Here is a 22,174-nt window from a genome sequence, read left to right on the forward strand (position 1 = left end):
TCAGCCCAGCACTCCAGCCTATCAAGATCACTTTGAAGTTTGTTTCTGTCTTCCAGGGTATTAGCTATCCCACCCAATTTTGTGTCATCTGCAAATTTGATCAGCATTCCCTGCACCTCCTCATCCAAATCATTAATAAAAATGTTGAAGAGCACTGGGCCCAGGACTGAGCCCTGCGGCACCCCACTCGTTGCCTCTCCCCAGTTTGAGAAGGTTCCATTGATAAGTACTCTTTGAGTCCGATTCTGTAGCCAGCTGTGAATCCACCTAATAGTTGTTCCATCTAGCCCACTTTTAGCTAGTTTGTTAATCAGAATGTCATGTGGTACTTTGTCAAATGCTTTGCTGAAGTCAAGATATATGACATCCACAGCATTCCCACAGTCCACAAGGGAGGTTATCCTATCAAAAAATGAGATCAAATTAGTCTGACAGGATTTGTAAGATCTATAGTTGCATCAACATGCACTGTAGCCTTTAAGTAGTGATTTCTGCATAATGACTTTCAGTGGCTTATGATTCAGACAGAGATGCACTATGTGGTCAAACAATTATTTTACAATCTCCCCTTTTAGTTTCTGATAGAGCTTTGTTGACAAATGCAAGTGGCTGCTGTTTCTGTAGCAGAGCAGCCTCTAATCCTGTCTCAGATGCATCCCATTGTAACACTAGCCATTGACCTGGATTGTAATACTTCAGTACAGTACCATGTACATTGATGGTGCTATATAAATAAATAATAATAAAATAATAATAATAACAGGGCTTTGGCCAATCTGTCCTTCATTTTCTCTAATGTCTTCTGATGACTTCTGGACCATTCCCACTCTACCTCCTCGTGTGTCAGCTGTTGGAGTGGCTCACATTGATCCACAAGTCCTTTGTGAAACTTTGCCATACAGTTTGCCATTCCCAAGAACCTTTGGACTGCCTTCACATCCACAAGTTTTGGCATCTCCTGCATTTCTTCCACTTTTCCAGGATCCACTTTCAGACCCTCTGCTGTAGCCAATATAAAAACCCCGTTCTGTAGCCATAGCCTGACTGTATCTCAGTTTAGCTTAATATTTTCAGGGATAGGAGAACCAGGGATGCTAAAGCTCACTGAGATGGTGTGAGCTCCACATTGAAGCTCGGTTTGCCTCACTCCTATTTTCATTTGTGACCTGTTTTCTTTTTGTTTGGAAGGGTAAACGTGCACATTTCTGTAAGCTTTTTCTTTTTAAAGCATGTTCAAAACATGATCACAAGTTTTTGAATGTGCAAACTTTCCCTGAAAAATGCTCTCCCATTCATGTTCAGGGTTGTGAATGGGGCATGTTCTGTTAATTTGTGAAGTGAACAAAAATTACCATTCTTCCCTAATAGTTCTTTCTCCACTACAAATAAAAACTCAACTTTTTGTTATGATCTCTTGTTGCTACTCTTTCATTATTTCTGACTTCCACAACTAGAATGTTATCTGCAATGTTTCCCAAGTCTGAAATATTCTCTAGCCTCTGATTATGTGCGCACTGGAACATTTCGGAGATAAGGCTGATGCCCATTAGCATACATAGCCAACAATAAAAAGGACTCCTAAAAGGACTTGCAAATTGCTTGGCTCTGTGTCCAGTTCTATGTGCCAGAATCCATGTTTACATTAAACACAGAGAAAACCTTTGCTTGGGATGGGTAATATACCACATATTCAATAGCTGATTGTGGATAATGGCTGCAATTTAGTGCAATTTTCAAAAGTTTAGGATTAATACAAATATACAACAGTCCTGAAGGGTTCCCCTACAATAACCAGGATGCTGATACATGCTGGACAGCGACGTAAGCACCCAGTCCCTCTACAGGGCTCTGCTGCCTCATGTTCCACCATTTCATTTTGTTTGGGTATTCAGTATTTATCCAGCATGTTGAATAACTCCTGCAGTGTACAGCTAGTGCCCAGGCCAAGAGATCCAGATACAATTCAACTCTTCTGTCCAGAGCTTCCACATCTGGGGTAGATTAGTTACAGTGAAAGCTTGTGCTGGGGGGGGGGGGGAAACCAGGTGCATGATGTAAACCCCCTTGATGCTTTTATTTTCTCCATGGCAGTGCTTCAGCTGGGTTCTACTTCTAAACAGCTGCTACCATTTTTCAAGTTGTGTGTGTGTAACCACTAAAAAATCAGGCAGGAATTATGTAACATAAAGTTCTCTGTTTAACTAAACCATGTTTCTCACTCTCTGTGTTCCTCCTGCCCTGTCTCTTTACTGTTGTGCTGCATCGCTTTCTTCCTTCAGTCGGTCCGGCCTTCTCTCTGTACCACCAAGTTATTCTCCCTCACCTGTCTGCCCTAGTAGTTCCAGATACCCTGATGCAGTCCACAACAATTGGGTTTCTGAGGATACAAACTTTCTCTGCTGTCAGCTCTGTAGATAGCTCATAGGGAGGGCAAAATCCTTTTCCGAAGTGCTAGTTTCAACAAGAATAAGTTGTTAATGTGATTGTCCAATAACAACTAAACATTCATAAAATGTAAAGGTACAATTCCATTAATTGAAGGGTGTATTCTTATGTGCATTGCCATAAATAAGCCATCTTATTTTGTTTTTTGTTTTTAAAGCCACCCTTCATATCCACCATTTGCATGTTCTGATAATGTCCAAATGCTAAAAATATGCCTTCTAAATAGGTGATTAAAAGAAAAGGCAATGTTTGTGGATAGCTTTAAATATACACGAGCCTCTATCTCCCTTAAATAGTGTCTGGGCTTAAAAGTGTCTGGGCTCAGACCCCTCCTGTGACTTGAGCACTCACTGTACTTTGGTTATTTTTCAATACTGTCAATGCAAATGGACCACATGTCATGAGGAAACCACGGGGTCAAATGTGGGGTTGGGGGCACTTAGAGGGGAGAACTGCTGGGCAGGAGAAGGACACTTGCATGTTTACAGGCCTCGCCTGACAATTCTCACCTGAAAATGCCCCCTATGTTGTTTTTAAATGGCCCCCACCCACACCTCTCAACACTCTGGAATCTGAGCTGGGGGGGGGGACAGTTGGGAAGATAAAACCCATGACTTGTAAATGGTGCTCTAACTATGTGGGGAAAGGTTTAATAAAATCTCCACACACCCCATGTCTGACTCCCCACCTCTCAGTTTTAATGAGCAGATAGCCTGTAGGAAAAAAGTACCATGGAGGCTATCACAAAAATTAAGGGTCTGCCTCCCCCATCTCCCTGTCAAATCTCCTGTAATTCAAGCACCAATTTTAAATCACAGTCTTCTGTTGTGTCTTCTGTTTTATGAGTTACCCCCATACATTTATCCATTGTAAAATTTGCTGCCTACTCATGAAGCAAAATCCTAACCCTCTCTCCTGATCAGCTCAAAGTGTTCATTCTTTTACTTGGTCGCTTTCACTCATATACACATACATGATGCAGAACACAATCTTAAAACCAAAAAGGCAGCCAAAACGAAATTTATGCAAATCTGGGTCTGTAGGACCGGGACTTTCAGTCACAGAATCTGGAGATTTGTAATAGAGAATTCTAGTCAGCCCTGAACATACTGAGATAGAGTGTGTGACACATAGGTCTAATCTACACCAAGCGGGATATTACACTATGAAAGTGGTATGAGAGCGGTATATGGTGTGTGTTAATGGGCCCCAACAGTTGTCAGGGCACTTCAATACTACTATAAAGCAGTTGTGTGGCTCCTGCCTTTTATATACCACTTTCATACTGCTTTCATAGTGCTCTATCCTGCTTGGTGTAGATCTGGCCATACTCTTTTTTGAGAAGGATTGACAAACTGTGATGATCTTAGAAAGGCATTTTGGGGCACTGGCCTTAGCTGGAACTGGCCAGCAGTTCTTTGGTTGTGTAGGGCCATCTCTCAAGAGGCTGGGGGGAGGGGTAGCTTTCTACCTGCTGGCTGCTTCCTTCCTCATGGGCCTTTCTCCCTTTTCATTTTGTCCAGTTCCCAGTACAGCATCCCCTCCCGTCTCCAGTGCCTCCAATGATCCAGTGGGCTCCTACTCCATTAACGGGATTCTGGGGATTCCTCGGTCGAATGGTGAGAAGAGGAAACGTGATGAAGGTAGGGGGAGGGAGGGGCTCTTCCTCCCGTGTGCTTTTCCTTTTCTCCTCCCCTTTGCTCTGTCCCACTCATTCCCATCCTCTGTGCCTCTCTCTGTCACTCCCCACACTCACGTTTTGGAGCAGGACTTGCAGGTGTTTTTGCATGTTAGATTAACTTTAGATTAGGGAAATCTGGAAAGTCTTTCATAACAGGGTACATTATCCAGACATCCAGGAGACAAAACAGCCGCATCCATTCCTGGAACAAGTTCTATCTTCCATTCAGTGCTGAGAAGCACAAGCTTCCCTCCCAGCTTGCAGTTTGAGCATTGAACTGGCAGCAAGGTGACTCATCCTAGCACTGCAATCAAACCCAGCATTACGGTGATTCTGGAAAGATCCACGTGTGTGTGTGTGTGCATGTTCTCTTAGCCAAAGTCATTGTAATTGAGACAAGAAACAAATTCTGCTTTCTAAGGGGATAAATCAGAGAAGAGTAGGATTGCTGTTCTGAGAATTAAAAATAAAATAAAGACAGTGATTGCTTATTTGCACCCTGCAAATAAACATGCATTCAAAAAGTGGGAAATGGAAAAATATCCATACTTTTAACACTATTTAGTTCACTGATTGAATGTACAAAATGGCAGTATTATATTAAAATGTAACCGATCCATGTAATCTTGAAAATATGGCCCTGTAAGGCTAAGCATATTCCCTCCCCCACAAAAGTGGCTTATCAGGTGACTTTAGATTTTTGATAGGATGGAATGAAATTCCTGCCTTTGAGGGTGCAGGTCTTTCCACACAGGTCTTTCCAAATGTATATAGATGGGAACAAAGAGATGAGGTATACAGCAAAACTAGAGCTCACCAAAGTTCTCCCAATTCCATCTTGAAACTTGTTCCTACTTGATTCCATATCAGATTGCAGGTTTTGTTTTCCCTCCACACATGAAAACCAGTGCATATTTACATACATATTTTTCCAAATATGCACCTCAGTTGTGAGCATCTGTGAAATGTCTGCATTCTTCTCCCATTGATGAAAGCGTATTTGGGCGCATTTTTCAAAAACACTCATTTTTTTATCCACATTTTTCAAATGTATGCATGCTCTCAAACACATTGTTTTTGGTCCACAAATAACCTTGCAAGATTGGAAATGTATGGACTTCAGCCACAGATTGTGTCCAAGTCTGTGTTCGGTCCAGATGGTGTGAAATGGGTAAATCCTGATAAAAAAATGAATGGAAATTTATTTCTCATAAATCTCTACATAAGATATTTGTATTTCCTGTTTCTTGCTTTCACAACTTTGTCATATCTAAAGTCATTTTCAGACCATGATATTAATATGACAAACAGAAAGTTGCCTTGGTATTCTTACCAGTTGTGGGGAAAAAATGTAAAGGATTGGCTGTCAAAGGTTGCTTCTATATATATATTTCCCCCCACCCCCTGGAATTAACAATGCTCAATTATTATGGAGGATCTGTATCGTGTAGAAGTAGCAGTGGTAGTAAGAAACAACAAGTGGTTGAGCAAACACTTTGAATGCAAAGATGAAATGAGAAATGAAGGTTTCAGTCCTCTGCATGTTTAGACACACACACAAAAAGGTTTTACAAGTCCCAATTTGCATGCTGGGAGTTGTAGGACTTTTTTTCTGTCTAAGTATGCATAGGATTGAGCACTAAATGGCTCACTGGCAGACAACAGCAAATAACTAATTAAAGGGCCAATTCAGAAATGCTCTGCCCAGAATCAACAGGAAGCAGCTAATTAAAAGGCCAAGAGTTGAAAAGCAGAAAATACTTTAAATGAAATGCGAAAACATTTCAAGATTGCAGTCCTAAGCACAGTTTGAGAGACAAAGTCCCACTGAGCTAAATAGGAAATACTTTTACTTCTGAGTAAACTTACTTTAGGATCCTGCCCATTGATACATGTATTGCAGATGGTGAGAATACAATGATAATAAAATGCCATGTTTTAACTCTGCCTCCAAGTGATTGTGAAAGGACAATGCCTTATCAGCACTAAAGGATTTTAGTGTGGCAAACGCCAACATCTTTGAGCACCTAAAAAAGATATTGTAGAACTGGAAAAAGTGCAGAAAACGGCAATTAAAATTATCAAGGGGCTGTAAGAACTCCGCAATGAGGGAAGATTACAACAGATGGGATTATTTAGCTTGGAAAAAAGGTGAGTAATGGGAGACATGATAGAAATGTACAAAATTATGTAGTGTGGAGTATGTGGATGGGGAGAGATTTTTCTCCCTCTCTCATAATATTAGAACCTGGGGGTATTCCATAAAGCTGATTGGTGGGAGATTCAGGACAGATAAAAGGAAGTGGCTTCTTCACACAGTGCATAGTCAAACTATGGAATTTGCTACCACAAGACATAGTGATGGCACCAATTTAGACGTTTTTAAAAGGGCGTTAGACAAATTCCTGCAGGAGGCTATCAATGGCTCTATGCTACCTCCAGTATCAGAGGCAGTAAGCCTTAATACACCAGTTATGGGCGAACATCAGTGGGAGGGTGCTGTTGCACCCATGTCCAGCTTGTGGGTCCCTGAACAACAACAGGTTGGCCACTGTGTGAACAAGATGGACCCTTGGTCTGATCCAGCATGGCTCTTTTTGTGTTCTGATGAAAGGACTGTGATATTGAGAAGGACTCTTGGGGCACATCCCCTGAAGAGGTCCTGTTCTACTCCACCCCCAATGCTCCTCTGTCACTCTATTTGTTCCCATTCTGTGGGAACATATGAAAAGGGGTGCAGCTGTGAAAAGGATAGTGGTCAATAAGCATTGTGTTCTTGAGGATGCAAACCTTTTGTGCTCATAGTCTTATAGATGGAACCTAAGGAGGGCATAAGTGGGCAAATTGTGTGGCTGGGGTGGGGGTGGGGATTTCCCTTCGGAAATAATGCACTGGATTAAATATTTTCAATCAGAAGCCTTTTTGAAAGTGGTAGTTTTATAAATAGGGGTAAGATGTTTATGTGATTTTACCAAGGACTAAAAAGACAATTTCCATTCATTGAAAGATGCCTTTTTTGTGCATTGCCATAACTAAGCTATGTTTTTGTTTGTTTTTCACTATGCAAGGGTTACTTTTGCCCATGCTCTTCATTCAAATGCTGCTCCGCCCATGCCAATGCATGGTGTCAGGCACCAGAAACATATCACTGGGAATGACATATCATTTCCATTGGTTTCCTACTGGCCTGTGATCAGCACTTGCTGACATACATTGACCCATGCAATCATGGGCATTAATGCTATGGATAGAATTTGGTATTTTAAGCATAGTGAAAAAACGTGGCATAGACATGATTTTGAGGTGTGAATCCATCCTGATAAAACTTCAGATATAGTAATTGAGAAGAAAATGGATGTGGCAGCGGGCAAAACAATTGATGGTGACAGGACTGTCATCTTAGGAACTGGTATCATGGCTAAGAATGTAAGCAGTGAGCGGGAAGGCCTCAACACCCCTCAGTCCCCGTCCCCCTTCTGCAATAAAGGGCTAATAATACTGATCTGCCTTACATAGTTGTAAGGATAACTGTGATAATGTGCTTAAAGGACTGTGAACATGCAAAAGCATGACATAAATTAATACATTATTGTTATTTTCAGTAGTAGTACTAACAGTGAAGAGTCCTGTCCACTCAGAAGTAAGTCCTGTAAGGGCTGACAACAAGACATAGTCCTGTCTGAGGCAGGAAGGCAGGTGGGCCACCTCCCCTCGGCGTGCCTTTTGAGATTGTTTTGAGGTTCCATTAGTGTGGGCGACCTCAGGCTTTCTGTAACCATCTTGCCCCTCAGTGCTGCACTAGAAAGAAGGGTCCTTCCTCAGAGCAAGGCATGTTGGGTGATGTAGCCCTAGACAGCACCTGTGCCACTGCCACTTTGCTGCAACGGACACACAAATTTTAAACTTTGAACTTTAAAATAAATTTAAAATAGCTTTGCTGCTGCAGCAGCAAAGCGGGAATGATGCAGGCACTTTCTGGGGCCACCTTGACCATAATGCCTCTCTCTGAGGAAGGACCTTTTCCTCAGACAAAGGCATGATATGGCTGGCCCTAAATCCTATTGAGTTTAATGGGGCTTACTCCCAGGTAAGTGGGAGTAAGGTAAGCATAAGGCACTGCTATTTTCTACCCACTTACTTGGTTATAAACCACAGTGAACTGATAGGGCCTACTTCTAAATAGTAGAAATTTATTACTATTCATTCTCTATGAGGAAGAGAATGCCTTAGTTTCCATAGGGTGACCCTGTCAAAAGGGGGACAGGGCTCCTGTATCTTTAACAGTTGCATAGAAAAGGGAATTTCAGCAGGTGTCATTTGTATATATGGAGAACCTGGTGAAATTCCCTCTTCATCACAACAGTTAAAGCTGCAGGAGCTAGAATGATCAGATACAAAAGAGAGCAGGGCTCCTGCAGCTTTAACTGTTGTGATGAAGACAGAATATCACCAGGTTCCCCATACATACAAATGACACCTGCTGAAATTCCCTTTTCAATACAACTGTTAAAGATACAGGAGCCCTGTCCTCCCTTTCATAGGGTCACCCTAAGTTTCCATAACAGATGGAATTTAGGTGCAGTATTAGGAATGAGACATAGAGTGACGGCCGGCCGGCCGGTCTGGGTGTGTCTGTGTAACTGTGAGCAGAGGAAAAACTGGAGAGGAAAAATAGAGTGAAGAGATCTGAAGTCACAGATTATGGTTCCAAACAGGAGACACAGGAGCCCAGTTAAGACTTAGAGAGATGTGATGCTAAAATGGCATGATTTCTCACTTTTATAATCAAGACAAAAGCGGGCTGACTTTTCCTCCTTTCCTGGGCAGGATCTACACTACTGCTTATAACAGTTTATAAGGGTTATGACAACTGTTCAGGTTCAGGACACATTACATATACCGTTTTCATACCATTTTAAAAGTGATATATCCTGCTTGGTGTAGATTGGCCCCTGATCCCCTGGGCCAAATATAATTGAACGAAAGCAAAGGAAAAAATATTTGAAAAGTTCTCCTTTGATTAAGTCAAGCAGCTCGATTGGGAAAGAATTAAATCACGGGTGGGGAACCTTTTCCAGACCGAGGGCCAAATTCCATCTGGCCTCATTCCAGCGCTTGCATGGCCAAAGGCAAAAGGGATGAGCTCAAAGTTTCAAAAATACCAGCATATTTTCACTTAAAGTGCTTACTGCCAGTAACTAACCCTTGGGAGAGGCATTTCAACCTTTTAGAATGGGTTGTGTCAGGATCACGCCTGTTCTCCCCAATGTGGGGAGAAGAGGTTTCAGTAGGTCCATCAGACTCAGGAGGAGGAGGAGGACTAGGAATTTAGCAGCCAAGACAGGAAGCGGGGGACGAGGTCCTCCAAGACTGTTCAGGAGTCGAGGGGGAATCTTCCCAGGAGAATGCCAACAATTCAGAGCCCATCCATCCCTGGGGACTCAGCCACTGTCAGAGGGGGAGGGGACTTTGGAGTTGACAGCTCCCAGAGTCCACCGCAGGGTCAAGCAGGCAGAGTTTCGAGCAGACGAGAGGCAATCTACCAGGCTAGTCACTTGCCAAAGACTTCTCTAGAAAGACCCTCCCTGAGCTAAAGTGGCTCTTGGACTGCGCAGGGGAAACCCTCCCTTTTAGTTGAAAGGGAAACTGCCTAGCCTAATTAGCCTAATTAAACTTAGAGGAAAACTCCTGGCATCCTCCCTTCCTTCAGGTGTGAAGAGATGTTTATTTGCCGAATGAAGCTTTGTGGATTACATGGCAGACCTCTTTATTGTCTCTCATCTCAGTGGGAGGGCTTGGAATTACAACATATTGTGGGAGGGAACTGGCCTAAAGCCAGGAAACCACCAAACCGCCAAAGAAGAGAAAGCTCCACCATCAGTTCTGAAGATGAAGCCAGAGTTGGAGAGAAGGCTGAAGACTTAGAGAGAAGGCTTAGAGACATCTCTCTACGTCTTAACTGGGCTCCTGTGTCTCCTGTTTGGAACCATAATCTGTGACTTCAGATCTCTTCACTCTATAGATTACAGCTTTCTCACTCTCTTTCACACATGCGTCCAATGTGAGCCTTCACATCTCAGTATGGGATATCTGCCAGAAAATGGTTTTACTGGTTTGACAAGTAAAATAATTGGTGATTGATCCTAAGTCCTCATGGGTACCTGTCATCTCTGTAAATGGGAAAGTCGTGTACTCTCCAAGTGTTCCTGAGGAAGCAGAGATTTTGCTTCCCCTGGGGTTAGAAGAAATTTTAATCCAAGGATTAAAATTTTAATCCAAGGATGGGGAACCTCAGGCCCTCCAGGGCACCCCAAATAGCCACACACCCTTCTCTGGGCCCAATCCCCTTGCCCCCCCCCCCCCATGCTGCTTAACCTCTACATGAAATCACTAGGGAAGATTGTCCAGAGATACGGGGTGCAGTGCCATCAGTATGCAGATGACATTGAACTTTATCTTTCCTGGTCATCAAAGAGGCAGTGGAAATGTCTGAGGGCAGTAGTGAACTTGGCGTTGGTTTATAAGCTAAAACTTAATCCAGAGACAACGGAGGTGCCTTCGGCTGATCTGGGATTAGATGCAGAGCTTATTTTGGATGTGGCTGTAATGCCTTGGAAGAATGTCTTGTACAGCTCGTACCTAGTCTTGCTCCTTGATGGTCAGGTGGTGAACGGGTATCATGTCCTATGCACAGCTTAGGCTGGTGGGATGACAGCATCCCTCCCTGAAGAAGGCAGAGGTTGCCATTGCCACACATGCCTTGGTTACATACGGATTAGATTGCTGTAACACACTGAACTGGGGCTGCATTTGAAAAGACTTTGGAAAGTGTAACTAAGGCAGAATGCTGCAGTCTGAGTGTTGATAAAGGCCCATGTTTCGGAGCATGTTACTTCATTATTATTTCATTTCCATTGGCTCCTGTTTTTGTGATTGTTTGTTTTGAGCCAAATTCAAAAGTGCTGGTTATCACCTTTAAAAGGCCCGCCTGATTCCATATCATCCTATCAACCACTGAAATCTTCAGGAGAAGCCTTGCTCTCCATCCCATCACCACCAGATGGGTAGATGCCATGGGAATGCAGGACAGGGCCTTCTTGGTTGCAGCACCCAGACTGTGCACTTCAGAAAACTTGTGTAGCTCCTCCTTCCATATTCATCTTCTGACATTTGGCAAAGGCTGCTTTATTATGACAGCCAATCAGTTTTGCTTGGTTTCCCCGTAGCTGGTAATTTTGTTGAGGCCACTGACTTTTGCTCTTGATTGGCTCCTGCTTGTTCTATTGCCCTGGTCTTTTGTTGATCTCTTTAAAATATTTCTTTATTTGTATTTTATGCTTAGGTACACACATACAACCCTTTTGCCAGCTGCCCAGATGTAGTTTCATTCCAGGGCATTCGGGGGCGGGGGAATGGCTGCCACCACTGGCACAGCTGTTTTGAAAGGTCAAACAGAGGGGAAAGAGTTGCAGCTGCAGTTTTGGACGTTCATCCTTTGGGGGGGCGGAATCCCCAATTGCCACCTGAGAATGGAGCAGAATTTTTTTTATTTTTATTTTTTTTGTGGGGAAGGCATTTTCACTCAGTCCTAATCTACCTACTTTATACATTTATATACCTCTGCCTATATGAGAGAGAAACCTAGGCCCTGCCAAGTTAGTTGCTATAGATCCCTGAAAGCATCCTCCTGAGATTGGGTTGGCTACAGAACCATCTGCCTCAGGGCCTTTAGTCACCCCTGCCCTTCTTGCAGCTGAATTGAGTGCAGTAACATCAACTCCCACACAGTTGGAGTCATCCGGTTTGCCACCCATTTTGGTGGGGGTCACTTCTGCTCATGCCTCTGAAAAGCCAAAGAAGTTCAAAGCCAAAGTTCGTTTGATATTCGCCCTACCTCAGGCCAGCTAGGCTTCACTCCACCTGTGACTCGCCAGATTCCACTAGGCTCCATCCATTGCTCACTGGATTTCACCCTGACTCTACCCTGACCTGCCAGGGTCTATCATGGCTTTATGCATGACCTCCCATAATCTGCCAGGCTCTGGCCCTGACCCAACAGTTTCTGCATTTGGCTCTCATTGGCCCTAATTATGAAATCCATTTTTTTCAAAATTAAAAGTTGGCAAACCCCATTGAACCCATGTTCTGCTTTTCTGACCCAATTGAAGTCTGGTTTTCATAAGTAGTTGAAAAGGTCATAGCAGAAACTGCTAAACTAAAGAAAGTGATAGTTTAAAATTAAATTCATGGTTTGAATTTTTGTTATAAGCCACCACAAACATTGGAAAGGTGGCATATAATGATTTATGATAAGGTAATTGATTTTCAGCAATGTATTTTAATTTTTTGCATACATATCAAACATTTTCAAGGATTAACATTTTTCACAGAATATTTTTGATTAAATGTGATACGTCTACCACCTGTCTGTTCTACCATATTTATGAAAAATGATGCACAAATTATATTCTCTGGAATGAAATATTTCAAATAATGGTGTCTCCAGCTTGTGATGCAAAGCTGGCAATTATCAAATATTTTAAACCACACAAAAACATAGGACTTTGAACAGTACACTTCTTGGCAAGCACACCAAAAGGAAGATAAAAATACCGACGAATATTATACTCAATTACATCACCTTGCACATTCATGTGAATTTGCAAACACAGATCATGAGAAAAGAGCAAAAATTATATAAGGATGTTCTTCAGCCAAACTCAGGAGGCAAATTTTGCAAGAACCTCAGATGACCTTCACCATAATACTGGACACTGCTCAAGCAAATTAAATGTCAGAAAGGCATGTTCAGCTAATAGAGCAAGAAAGGCACTCTATACAAATAGAAACTGCATATGCACTCCAGAAGCATTCAATCTGGAACTAGCTGATCTATCCTCAAGATGTAGTTAACCTCCCAAAGCACAGCAAAGGTCCATGAAGACAGCACAGGTAACCTTCTACAACTGTGATGGACCCTGTCTCCAGAGAAGCAATTCCCCAGTCAGAGGTACAATTTGCCATAATTGTGGAAAACTAATCACTATGCAAGAATCTGCAGATCTCCAACGTTTGCACCAACTTTTCATAACCAAGGCTGAAGCCAAGCAAATGCCCCTCAGGCTGAGCCCCTGAAGGAAGACAACACACATGTTTACACACACAGTGTGTTCTACAGAAACAAATGTTTCCAAACAGGGTTGTCTGCCATATTTCCGAAGTTTTATACAAGGGCATAAGAGTCAGGTTTTAATTGATGCTGATGCATCTGTGAATGTGATGTCTCTGTGTATATGATATTTGCTTATGGAAGTCCAGAACCATTATCAGTGTATGCCATGTTTTGAACTGACGGTCTTCGGGGGTATAGCTTTTACAAACCCAGTGCATGGGATGGCCTATAGCACAGATACACTGTGCTATAGTTATAAGATAGCTTTAGTTATAAGATAGCTAGGAATGGTAGAATAATAGAATAGCAGAGTTGGAAGGGGCCTACAAGGCCATCAAGTCCAACCCCCTGCTCAATGCAGAAAGCAATGATTACAGTGAGCCAAGAAATACATCCTAACAGACAGACTCAAAACCTCCACCCTAATGAAGACATATTTCAGGGTATTGGAAACTCAGGAGAAGGAGAAGGGAGGAGAGGGAAGAAGAGAGGGAGATCACATTGTTGACACTGTTCAGTTAGTGGCTCTATCCACAGATGTATTCTCTTCCGCATCAGAAAATTCCTTGAAGAATAACTAGCACAGCTGGAAGAGCTGGACATTATCGAGTGAGGAGAAGGTGTTACCCCTTGAATCTCTCCAATAGTAGTGGTCAAAAGCCCAATCGAGCCCCTATATGAGAGAGATACATTACTCCCTATGTGGATAACATCACTGCAGATTTGAATGGAGCATTGTTCTTCTCAAAACTTGAGCTCACGGATCATTACAGTCAGATGGAGCTCCATCTAGAGTCCAGGAACATACTAACAACTTCTTCAGCTCATCTGGGCCTTTACCACTACAAATGCTTCAGTTTAGGCCATTTTTCTGTTGCAGAAATATTTCAGAATACTATCTGTGAAGTTCTAGCTGGACTCCCAAGGGTTCTTAATAGCAGTGATGTTGTCTTGGTATTTGGTATCATGTCAGAAGAGCACAACACTCAACTTGAAGCAGTCCTAACACAATTGTATGAAACGAAACTGACACTAGAAGTTTAAAATCCCCACTTTGGAATGCTTTGGATACACTTTCTCCAAAGATGGTATTTCAGATGATCCATCCAAAAGTATTGGCTATACATAATATATATGTGTATATATGTATGTATGTATGTATGTATGTATGTATTGGCTATATATATATATATATATATATATACATATACCCACAAATTTTGAGCTTGCTAGGTCTTGCACAGTAATGTGGCTGATTTATACCAAGGTTAGCCAAAGTCTCACAGCTTCTCTGGGAACTTACAAAAAAAGGATCAAACATGGGAATGGTCAGAAAGATATCAAACTATTTTCATTCTATTGCAAAATGCGATTTCAAATGATTTATTTATTTATTTAAAACATTTATATCCCACCCTATATCAATAAGATTTCAGGGCGGCGTATAGATAAAAGCATACAGTATAAAACAGTAAATTTACACAGCTAAAAACAAATTAAACCATAAACCAAGTTAAAACAATATATAATTTAAAAGCAGTAAAACTATTAAAACAGTTAAAACAATGTGCCAACTTAGTGAATTCAACCATTAAAAGCTTTGTTAAAAAGCCATGTTTTTACTTGGCGCCGGAATAAAATCAGCGTTGGCGCCAGTCGGGCCTCCAAGGGGGGCATTCCACAGTCGGGGTGCCACAACAGAGAAAGCTGTCCTACTTTAGTCATGTCCTACTTTGATGCAGGCATGGAAACTGTGGTGGATGCTCTCATTTAACTTGGAGGTCAATCAAGATGGCCACATTTCTACCATAGCATATACCAGCAATACTTTTTCAAGCACAGAACAGTGCAACTTCTTGTGGTAGCCTCAGCACGCTCTCATATTCATTCCTCCTTATATAGGTGCCCATTCACAGCTTGAGGCTTGTTTAACAATTCATCCTTTCAAACGCTTGTTTGTACTGAGAGATGGATGCTTGCATTGCAGTATTAGCACTGTAACTATTTTTCCAGGTATCCCATATTCAAAGCAACCTCCGGTCATGCAGTTGCAGACATATCAAAGGCACATGTCAACTTCCTTCTCTCACATGATGCTCCTAAAGAATTTTCTCTGCAGGAAATAGAGCCCACTTCACAGGCTGACACATAAATCCAGGTGATCATCAAGACCCTTTACAATAGATTATCTCCTCTAAAATCTAGCACATCTGACTTCCAAAGCACAAGAAGTAATCCAGTCATTTGCTAACATAAAGGATGAAATTTACTGACACGGAGAATGACCTTGGATACACTCATTTGGTTATTCCATGGTTTTAATGGAACCATGCAATTTATTCGGCTCACAAAGGCAACAGGAAGTGGATAAACCCAAAGCTCTGCTAAGACAGAAAGTCTAGTTCCCTGGAACTGACAACTTTACCAAGCCATGTGTAATATTCAGTACACTGTGCTAGGCAGCAGTTCCACAGAACCATTGTGCGCTACTGCATGCTTCCCTTTTTATTCCATCACCACAGGTAAAAGTCAGTGTGGATTTCTGTGATCTCCCCAATGCAGGGAGTATTTTTGTTATTGATGACCATAACTGTTATCCAGAATTAGAAACTAGCACTATGCTGAATTCTTCAACCTATTTGTTTTCAACCATTTGCTGGAGAGGGGCAAAAAGAAACTGCACCCGAAAACTGTGGGAAGGGATGAGAATTTTGGAGGACCTTCTCTGGGTGTAGGCCATCAGTGGTTACCTTACTGTAAGGAAGTAGTTGAAGGGTTTGAATGTGCTCTTTCTTTTACCATTCCCTCCCCTCCCTCTATTCTGTCCTCATAAGCCTCTCTGGCTACTTGAGCTTCTTGCAAGGCCTGCTAGGACTCAGCCTGGACTTCCTCCCTTGGGCCTTTTGCGGGACAGACACAAGGAATAAAGAGACGACACACAGAACTTAGGGTTTAAACAAGGACCACATTTATTCAAGATCTGCAAAAGGGGGATGACCCTGTCGGGCATCCAGCCTTGGCCTGCTCACAGACCTTTCTGAGTAAGGGCGAGCATTCTAGTCCAGTGGGTTGGCGCTGCATCCCTCGCCCTCCCACTAGCCGTCCCCTTTATGGGGTAGGGAGACCTTCCCTTGTCACCCCCAACCCAGGCCACTAGGCTCAAGGTGGGTGAGGAAAGTTGGCCTCAGAGGTGATCCTTATCCCCCCGCCCCACCACAAGGCTCAACACTAGGAGTCCTCGGGAATTACCTGTCACTGCAATGGTGCCTGTGAATGCTCACCTTTCAAAACCCCTCTGGATGCCCATTCCTACTAAAGAGGGTTTGGGAGAGGTAAGGCCCTGGTTTTAACTTGTCCTTACCCCCTCCCAGCCCAGTGCCCAATCAAATTGGGCACGCCTCCTGCCTTGCTCTGCCCGCAATCCTCGCTCCATGCCCAGGCTGTGCTGGGCATGGCAGAATGCTCCTTCAGTGCTGTAAGGACAGAATTGGGCGGGAAGGGGGGGTTAAAGGAAAGAGCACATACAAACCCCTCAGCCAACTCCTTGCAGTAAGCAGTGAAGCCACGTAGCCAGAGAAAATTCTCCAAAATCCTCCATATTCTCAACGAAGAGGTTGAGAAAAAGCAGGTGGGGTTTTGGCATAGCATTAGCAAAAACTGTCACCACGACTTCAGCAAAAGCTGTCATTCCCAAGTTAGATGAGATTTTTCTTATCTTATGGCATAGCTGCTATGGTGAAAAAGGATAACTGACCATCAATTCAAAACCTGCAATTTACTTAGTTTTCAGATTAGCTTGGGTGTAAACATTGAACAATCACACATTATTAACCACAAGTGATTTATGAGGACACAGAAGAGAGAGCCAATATGAAAGAAGAATTACTTCGATTTCTCCGCAATTACCAAACCACTCCCTATTGCTCCACTGGCATAGCGCTGGCTAGCATAATGTTTAAGCAGACAGGTACAGGCAAAATTACCTCAAATTGATGTCTCACTTAAAGATGCACTCCTGCACCAATATGATGGTAAGGCAAAGCTTGCAATGAAACAGTATGCTGACCTTTGCAGGTGAACCCCAGTAGTAGAATCATAGAATCATAGAATAGTAGAGTTGGAAGGGGCCTATAAGGCCATCGAGTCCAACCTCCTGCTCAATGCAGGAATCCATTCAAAGAGTGGCCATGGTCTTCGTTAAGAAACCTCAAAACACACTCTCAGTGCCTTTCCATCCTGCACCACAATACAAATCATAATGATAAATAGCAAAGTGGTCCCTGCACTGACACAAACATGTCTACATCAAGCTACTTCAAAACATTCCTCAGATTCAAAGATTTGACCATAATGGTGACTACATACGGAATGATGATGTTGTCTTATTCACTACTCCTGCTGCACAGAATCAGCAGTTTCTTGTGCTCCAGAGACAAACTGTCAATATTAGCCAGCAAGGACCAGTAATCTTGCTCCAAGCTATTTGCAGGACTATACCACATAAAGAAAATTATCTTTGTGAGCTATGGCCCAATTACCCAGTTCTCACTATTGCTTTTTTGGTGCAGTTTTGTTATATATTGATTTGTTTTTCTTAGATTATTTTCTAATGTTTTTCAAATATTCTATTTTCGAGTATTCTAAGTTTACCATTATGTTTGTGGGTTTCATATCTTGGAGAAAAGGAGGGATGCGATGTTTATGGCAGATCCATTCCTTGATCCAGGCCAGGATTTCTAAATGTTCTGTCACAACTCTGTCTACCCCAGGACTTATACTAGACTGTCAGGACAAGGGGGATTCTGGAAGGAAGAATAGCCATCTCCTTATGGTAAGGAAATATAAAATTAAACTCTACAACTATTAGGCTTAGTCTGAATCCAAATCTGAGTTTTATCTGGTCTCAGAAGGGCATTTCATATGGTACCGAGGCTCAACCTGTTGTATGGCAATTTTGGGAGAACTGAAAGCAATCCCTCTAAATGGCAGGGGATGGGGACTGATACACCACCCTTCTCTTTTCAATCTTTTGGTTTTTGTAGTGCTTCTGATGGATGTATTCATGAGTTATACAGGGACATTCTAGTTTTGTGCTAAAATTATTATTTATTGCATTTATATCCCGCCTTTTTTCTTGCAAGGAACCCAAGGTGGCGTACATAATCCTCCTGAGAGTCTGTAGCCCAAAGTCACCCAGTGGGTTTCATGGCTGAGTGGGGACTAGAACCCGGATCTCCTGACTCCCAGTCCAACACTTCAGCCCCTACGCCACACCAAACTCCAAGCACAGGTGTCACTACTTTAGGCATTTTAAATGAAAAATGGGGAAATGGGGTCTAGAGATGGAAGGAAGGAAGGAAGGAAGGAAGGAAGAGAATCCTTACAGCATTTTGCATTTTCAGGTCTGCCGAAAAGCATCATTCACTCCATCTGAGAAAAGAAACTTAGTGGTCCTCAGTTCCTGTTCACTGATGACAATCCTCATATTTAGATCTTTGTAGCATTAGCAATCACGGTACGTCCGTTATTATCAGTATCACTGGGAATAAAGGCCACGGAGATTTGGGCACTAATTTCTGCAGAGGTTCACTGGGAGAGAATGGCCACAGGCAGTATTAGCATAATTCACACATTGTACTTATGACTGTGGTAACTATATCCCCAGTGGTGACATGGGGGTGAGGCCAGGTTCAAATAAGGGACTTTCTATTCAGTCCTAGTCTGATTGCACACATGCTACTTGAAGCATTTTAAGGCCTCTTTCCTGCTGTTGGTGTACATATGTGAAAGACAGAAATGCAGAGATTGCTTGGTTCTACCCTTGCCTTTGGCTTTTTTTACTCCCCCACAGGGTTTTCCTTGCTTTTGCATTTGTCTTCTGAACATGGCCTGGCTTTCTGGCTTAACCACCATGGTTAAAGCCATGGTTTAAGGTGTCTTCTGAACGGGGCCATTGTTGCCTCCTTATTGACTGATTTCACTGTAACAGCTCTGGTTTGCAGTGCTCTGGGTTATATTGCTCAAAATTACGAAACTTTCATAGAATCATAGAATAGCAGAGTTGGAAGGGGCCTACAAGGCCATCGAGTCCAACCCCCTGCTCAATGCAGGAAACCACCCTAAAGCATCCCTGACAGATGCTTGTCCAGCTGCCTCTTGAATGCCTCTAGTGTGGGAGAGCCCACAACCTCCCTAGGTAGCTGATTCCACCGTCGCACTGCTCTAACAGTCAGGAACTTTTCCCTGAGGTCCAGCCGGAATCTGGCTTCCTTTAACTTGAGCCGGTTATTCCGTGTCCTGCACTCTGGGAGGATCGAGAAGAGATCCTGGCCCTCCTCTGTGTGACAACTTTTTAAGTATTTGAAGAGTGCTCTCATGTCTCCCCTCAACCTTCTCTTCTCCAGGCTAAACATGCCCAGTTCTTTCAGTCTCTCTTCATAGGGCTTTGTTTCTAGACCTCTGATCATCCTGGTTGCCCTCTTCTGAACACGCTCCAGCTTGTCTGCGTCCTTCTTGAATTGTGGAGCCCAGAACTGGACGCAATATTCTAGATGAGGCCTAACCAGGGCCGAATAGAGAGGAACCAGTACCTCACGTGATTTGGAAGCTGTACTTCTATTAATGCAGCCCAAAATAGCATTTGCCTTTCTTGCAGCCATATCGCACTGTTGGCTCATATTCAGCTTGTGATCTACAACAATTCCAAGAACCTTCTCGTTTGTAGTATTGCTGAGCCAAGTGTCCCCCATCTTGTAACTGTGCATTTGGTTTCTATTCCCTAAATGTAGAACTTGGCATTTATCCCTATTAAATTTCATTCTGTTGTTTTCAGCCCAGCACTCCAGCCTATCAAGATCACTTTGAAGTTTGTTTCTGTCTTCCAGGGTATTAGCTATCCCACCCAATTTTGTGTCATCTGCAAATTTGATCAGCGTTCCCTGCACCTCCTCGTCCAAATCATTAATAAAAATGTTGAAGAGCACTGGGCCCAGGACTGAGCCCTGCGGCACCCCACTCGTTGCCTCTCCCCAGTTTGAGAAGGTTCCATTGATAAGTACTCTTTGAGTCCGATTCTGTAGCCAACTGTGGATCCACCTAATAGTTGTTCCATCTAGCCCACTTTTAGCTAGTTTGTTAATTAGAATGTCATGTGGTACTTTGTCAAAAGCTTTGCTGAAGTCAAGATATATGACATCCACAGCATTCCCACAGTCCACAAGGGAGGTTATCCTGTCAAAAAATGAGATCAAATTAGTCTGACAGGATTTGTTCCTGACAAATCCATGTTGGCTTCTAGTAATCACTGCATTGATTTCAAGGTGTTTACAGATTGATTTCTTTATAATCTGCTCCAGAATTTTCCCAGGGATGGATGTCAGACTGACTGGTCTGTAGTTCCCAGGTTCCTCCTTTTTGCCCTTTTTGAAGATAGGGACAACGTTAGCCCTCCTCCAGTCGTCCGGCACCTCACCCGTCTTCCATGATTTTGCAAAGATAATAGACAAGGGTTCTGAGAGTTCTTCCGCTAGCTCCTTCATTACTCTTGGATGCAGTTCATCGGGCCCTGGGGATTTGAACTCATTCAAGGAAATTAGGTGTTCTTTTACTATTTGTTCATCAATCTCAAACTGCAATCCTGCCCCCTCAACTTCTGCTTCACTTTTTCCAGGGGGGTCATAGACCCGCTTTTGGGAGAAGACCGAGGCAAAGTAGGAATTGAGCACTTCAGCCTTTTCTTTGTCGTCTGTTATCAATTTGCCATCCTCATTAAGCAGTTGAACCACCATTTCTTTCCTCTGTCTTTTACTACTCACGTATCTGAAGAAAGCCTTTTTATTGCTTTTAGCATCCCTCGCTAATCTCAGCTCATTCACAGCTTTAGCCTTCCTGACGCCATTTCGGCACTTCTGCGCCACTTGTCTGTACTCTTCTTTTGTAGCCTGGCCTTCCTTCCACTTCCTATATGTATCCCTTTTTGTTTTCAGTTCATCAATAAGCTTTTTGTGGAGCCACATTGGTTTCCTCTGTTGTCTTCTATCTTTTCTCCTTGTTGGAATTGTTTGTAACTGTGCCTTTAAAATTTCATTTTTTAGATACTCCCACCCATCCTGCACTCCTTTTCTTTTTAGGCTCCCTTGCCTAAAACCTTACTTATTATAGTTCTGAGTTTATTAAAATCAGCTTTCCTAAAATCCAGAGTACGTGTATGGCTACGCTCGACTTTTGTCTCCTGCATAATCAAGAATTCAAGTATGACGTGGTCACTTTTCCCCAGAGTTCCCGTAACTGCCACTTTATCCACTAAGTCATCCCTATTGGTCAATAACAAGTCAAGGATTGCCGATCCTCTAGTTCCTTCCACCACTTTCTGTAGGAGAAAATTATCACCCATACATGTCAGGAATTTCTTGGAAGGGCCGCTTTTGGCAGTAATGGTCTCCCAACAGATATCAGGGTAATTGAAGTCCCTCATCACTACTACATCACACTTCCTTGAAACACTGGCAATTTGTTTCTCAAAAGTTTCGTCCTCGTCTTCTCCTTGATTGGGTGGTCGGTAGTAGACTCCGATTATCATATTCTTTTTATTCCTAGCCCCATTTATTTTAATCCAGACGCTCTCGACGGGGCTCCCAATCTCATCCGCCTGTATTTCTGTGCAGGGATAGGTATTTTTAACATATAGTGCAACTCCACCTCCCTTTCTATTTCTTCTGTTCTTTTTGAACAAGTTATATCCTTCAATTGCTATATTCCAGTCATGGGAGTCATCCCACCAAGTTTCAGTTATACCTATCTGATATACCTATCAGTTATACCTTTCACTAATAGCACAAGACACCTACAACACAGAGATAGAATCAGAATCATAGAAT

At 42.7% G+C, this 22,174-nt stretch overlaps 1 protein-coding gene across 2 annotated transcripts in view; it reads left to right on the forward strand.

Annotated features, from left to right (window-relative positions):
- The window catches only part of PAX2 (paired box 2), a 211,185-nt gene that overhangs the window by 72,695 nt on the left and 116,316 nt on the right, over positions 1-22,174 (forward strand). For both annotated transcript variants that reach the window (XM_063133210.1, XM_063133209.1), the window contains one exon: positions 3,969-4,088. In XM_063133210.1, the coding sequence (XP_062989280.1) occupies positions 3,969-4,088 (120 nt within the window). The remainder of the gene's footprint in view (positions 1-3,968; positions 4,089-22,174) is intronic.

The sequence above is a fragment of the Elgaria multicarinata genome, chromosome 8 (assembly GCF_023053635.1).
Source record: "Elgaria multicarinata webbii isolate HBS135686 ecotype San Diego chromosome 8, rElgMul1.1.pri, whole genome shotgun sequence".
NCBI classification, from domain to species: domain Eukaryota; kingdom Metazoa; phylum Chordata; class Lepidosauria; order Squamata; family Anguidae; genus Elgaria; species Elgaria multicarinata.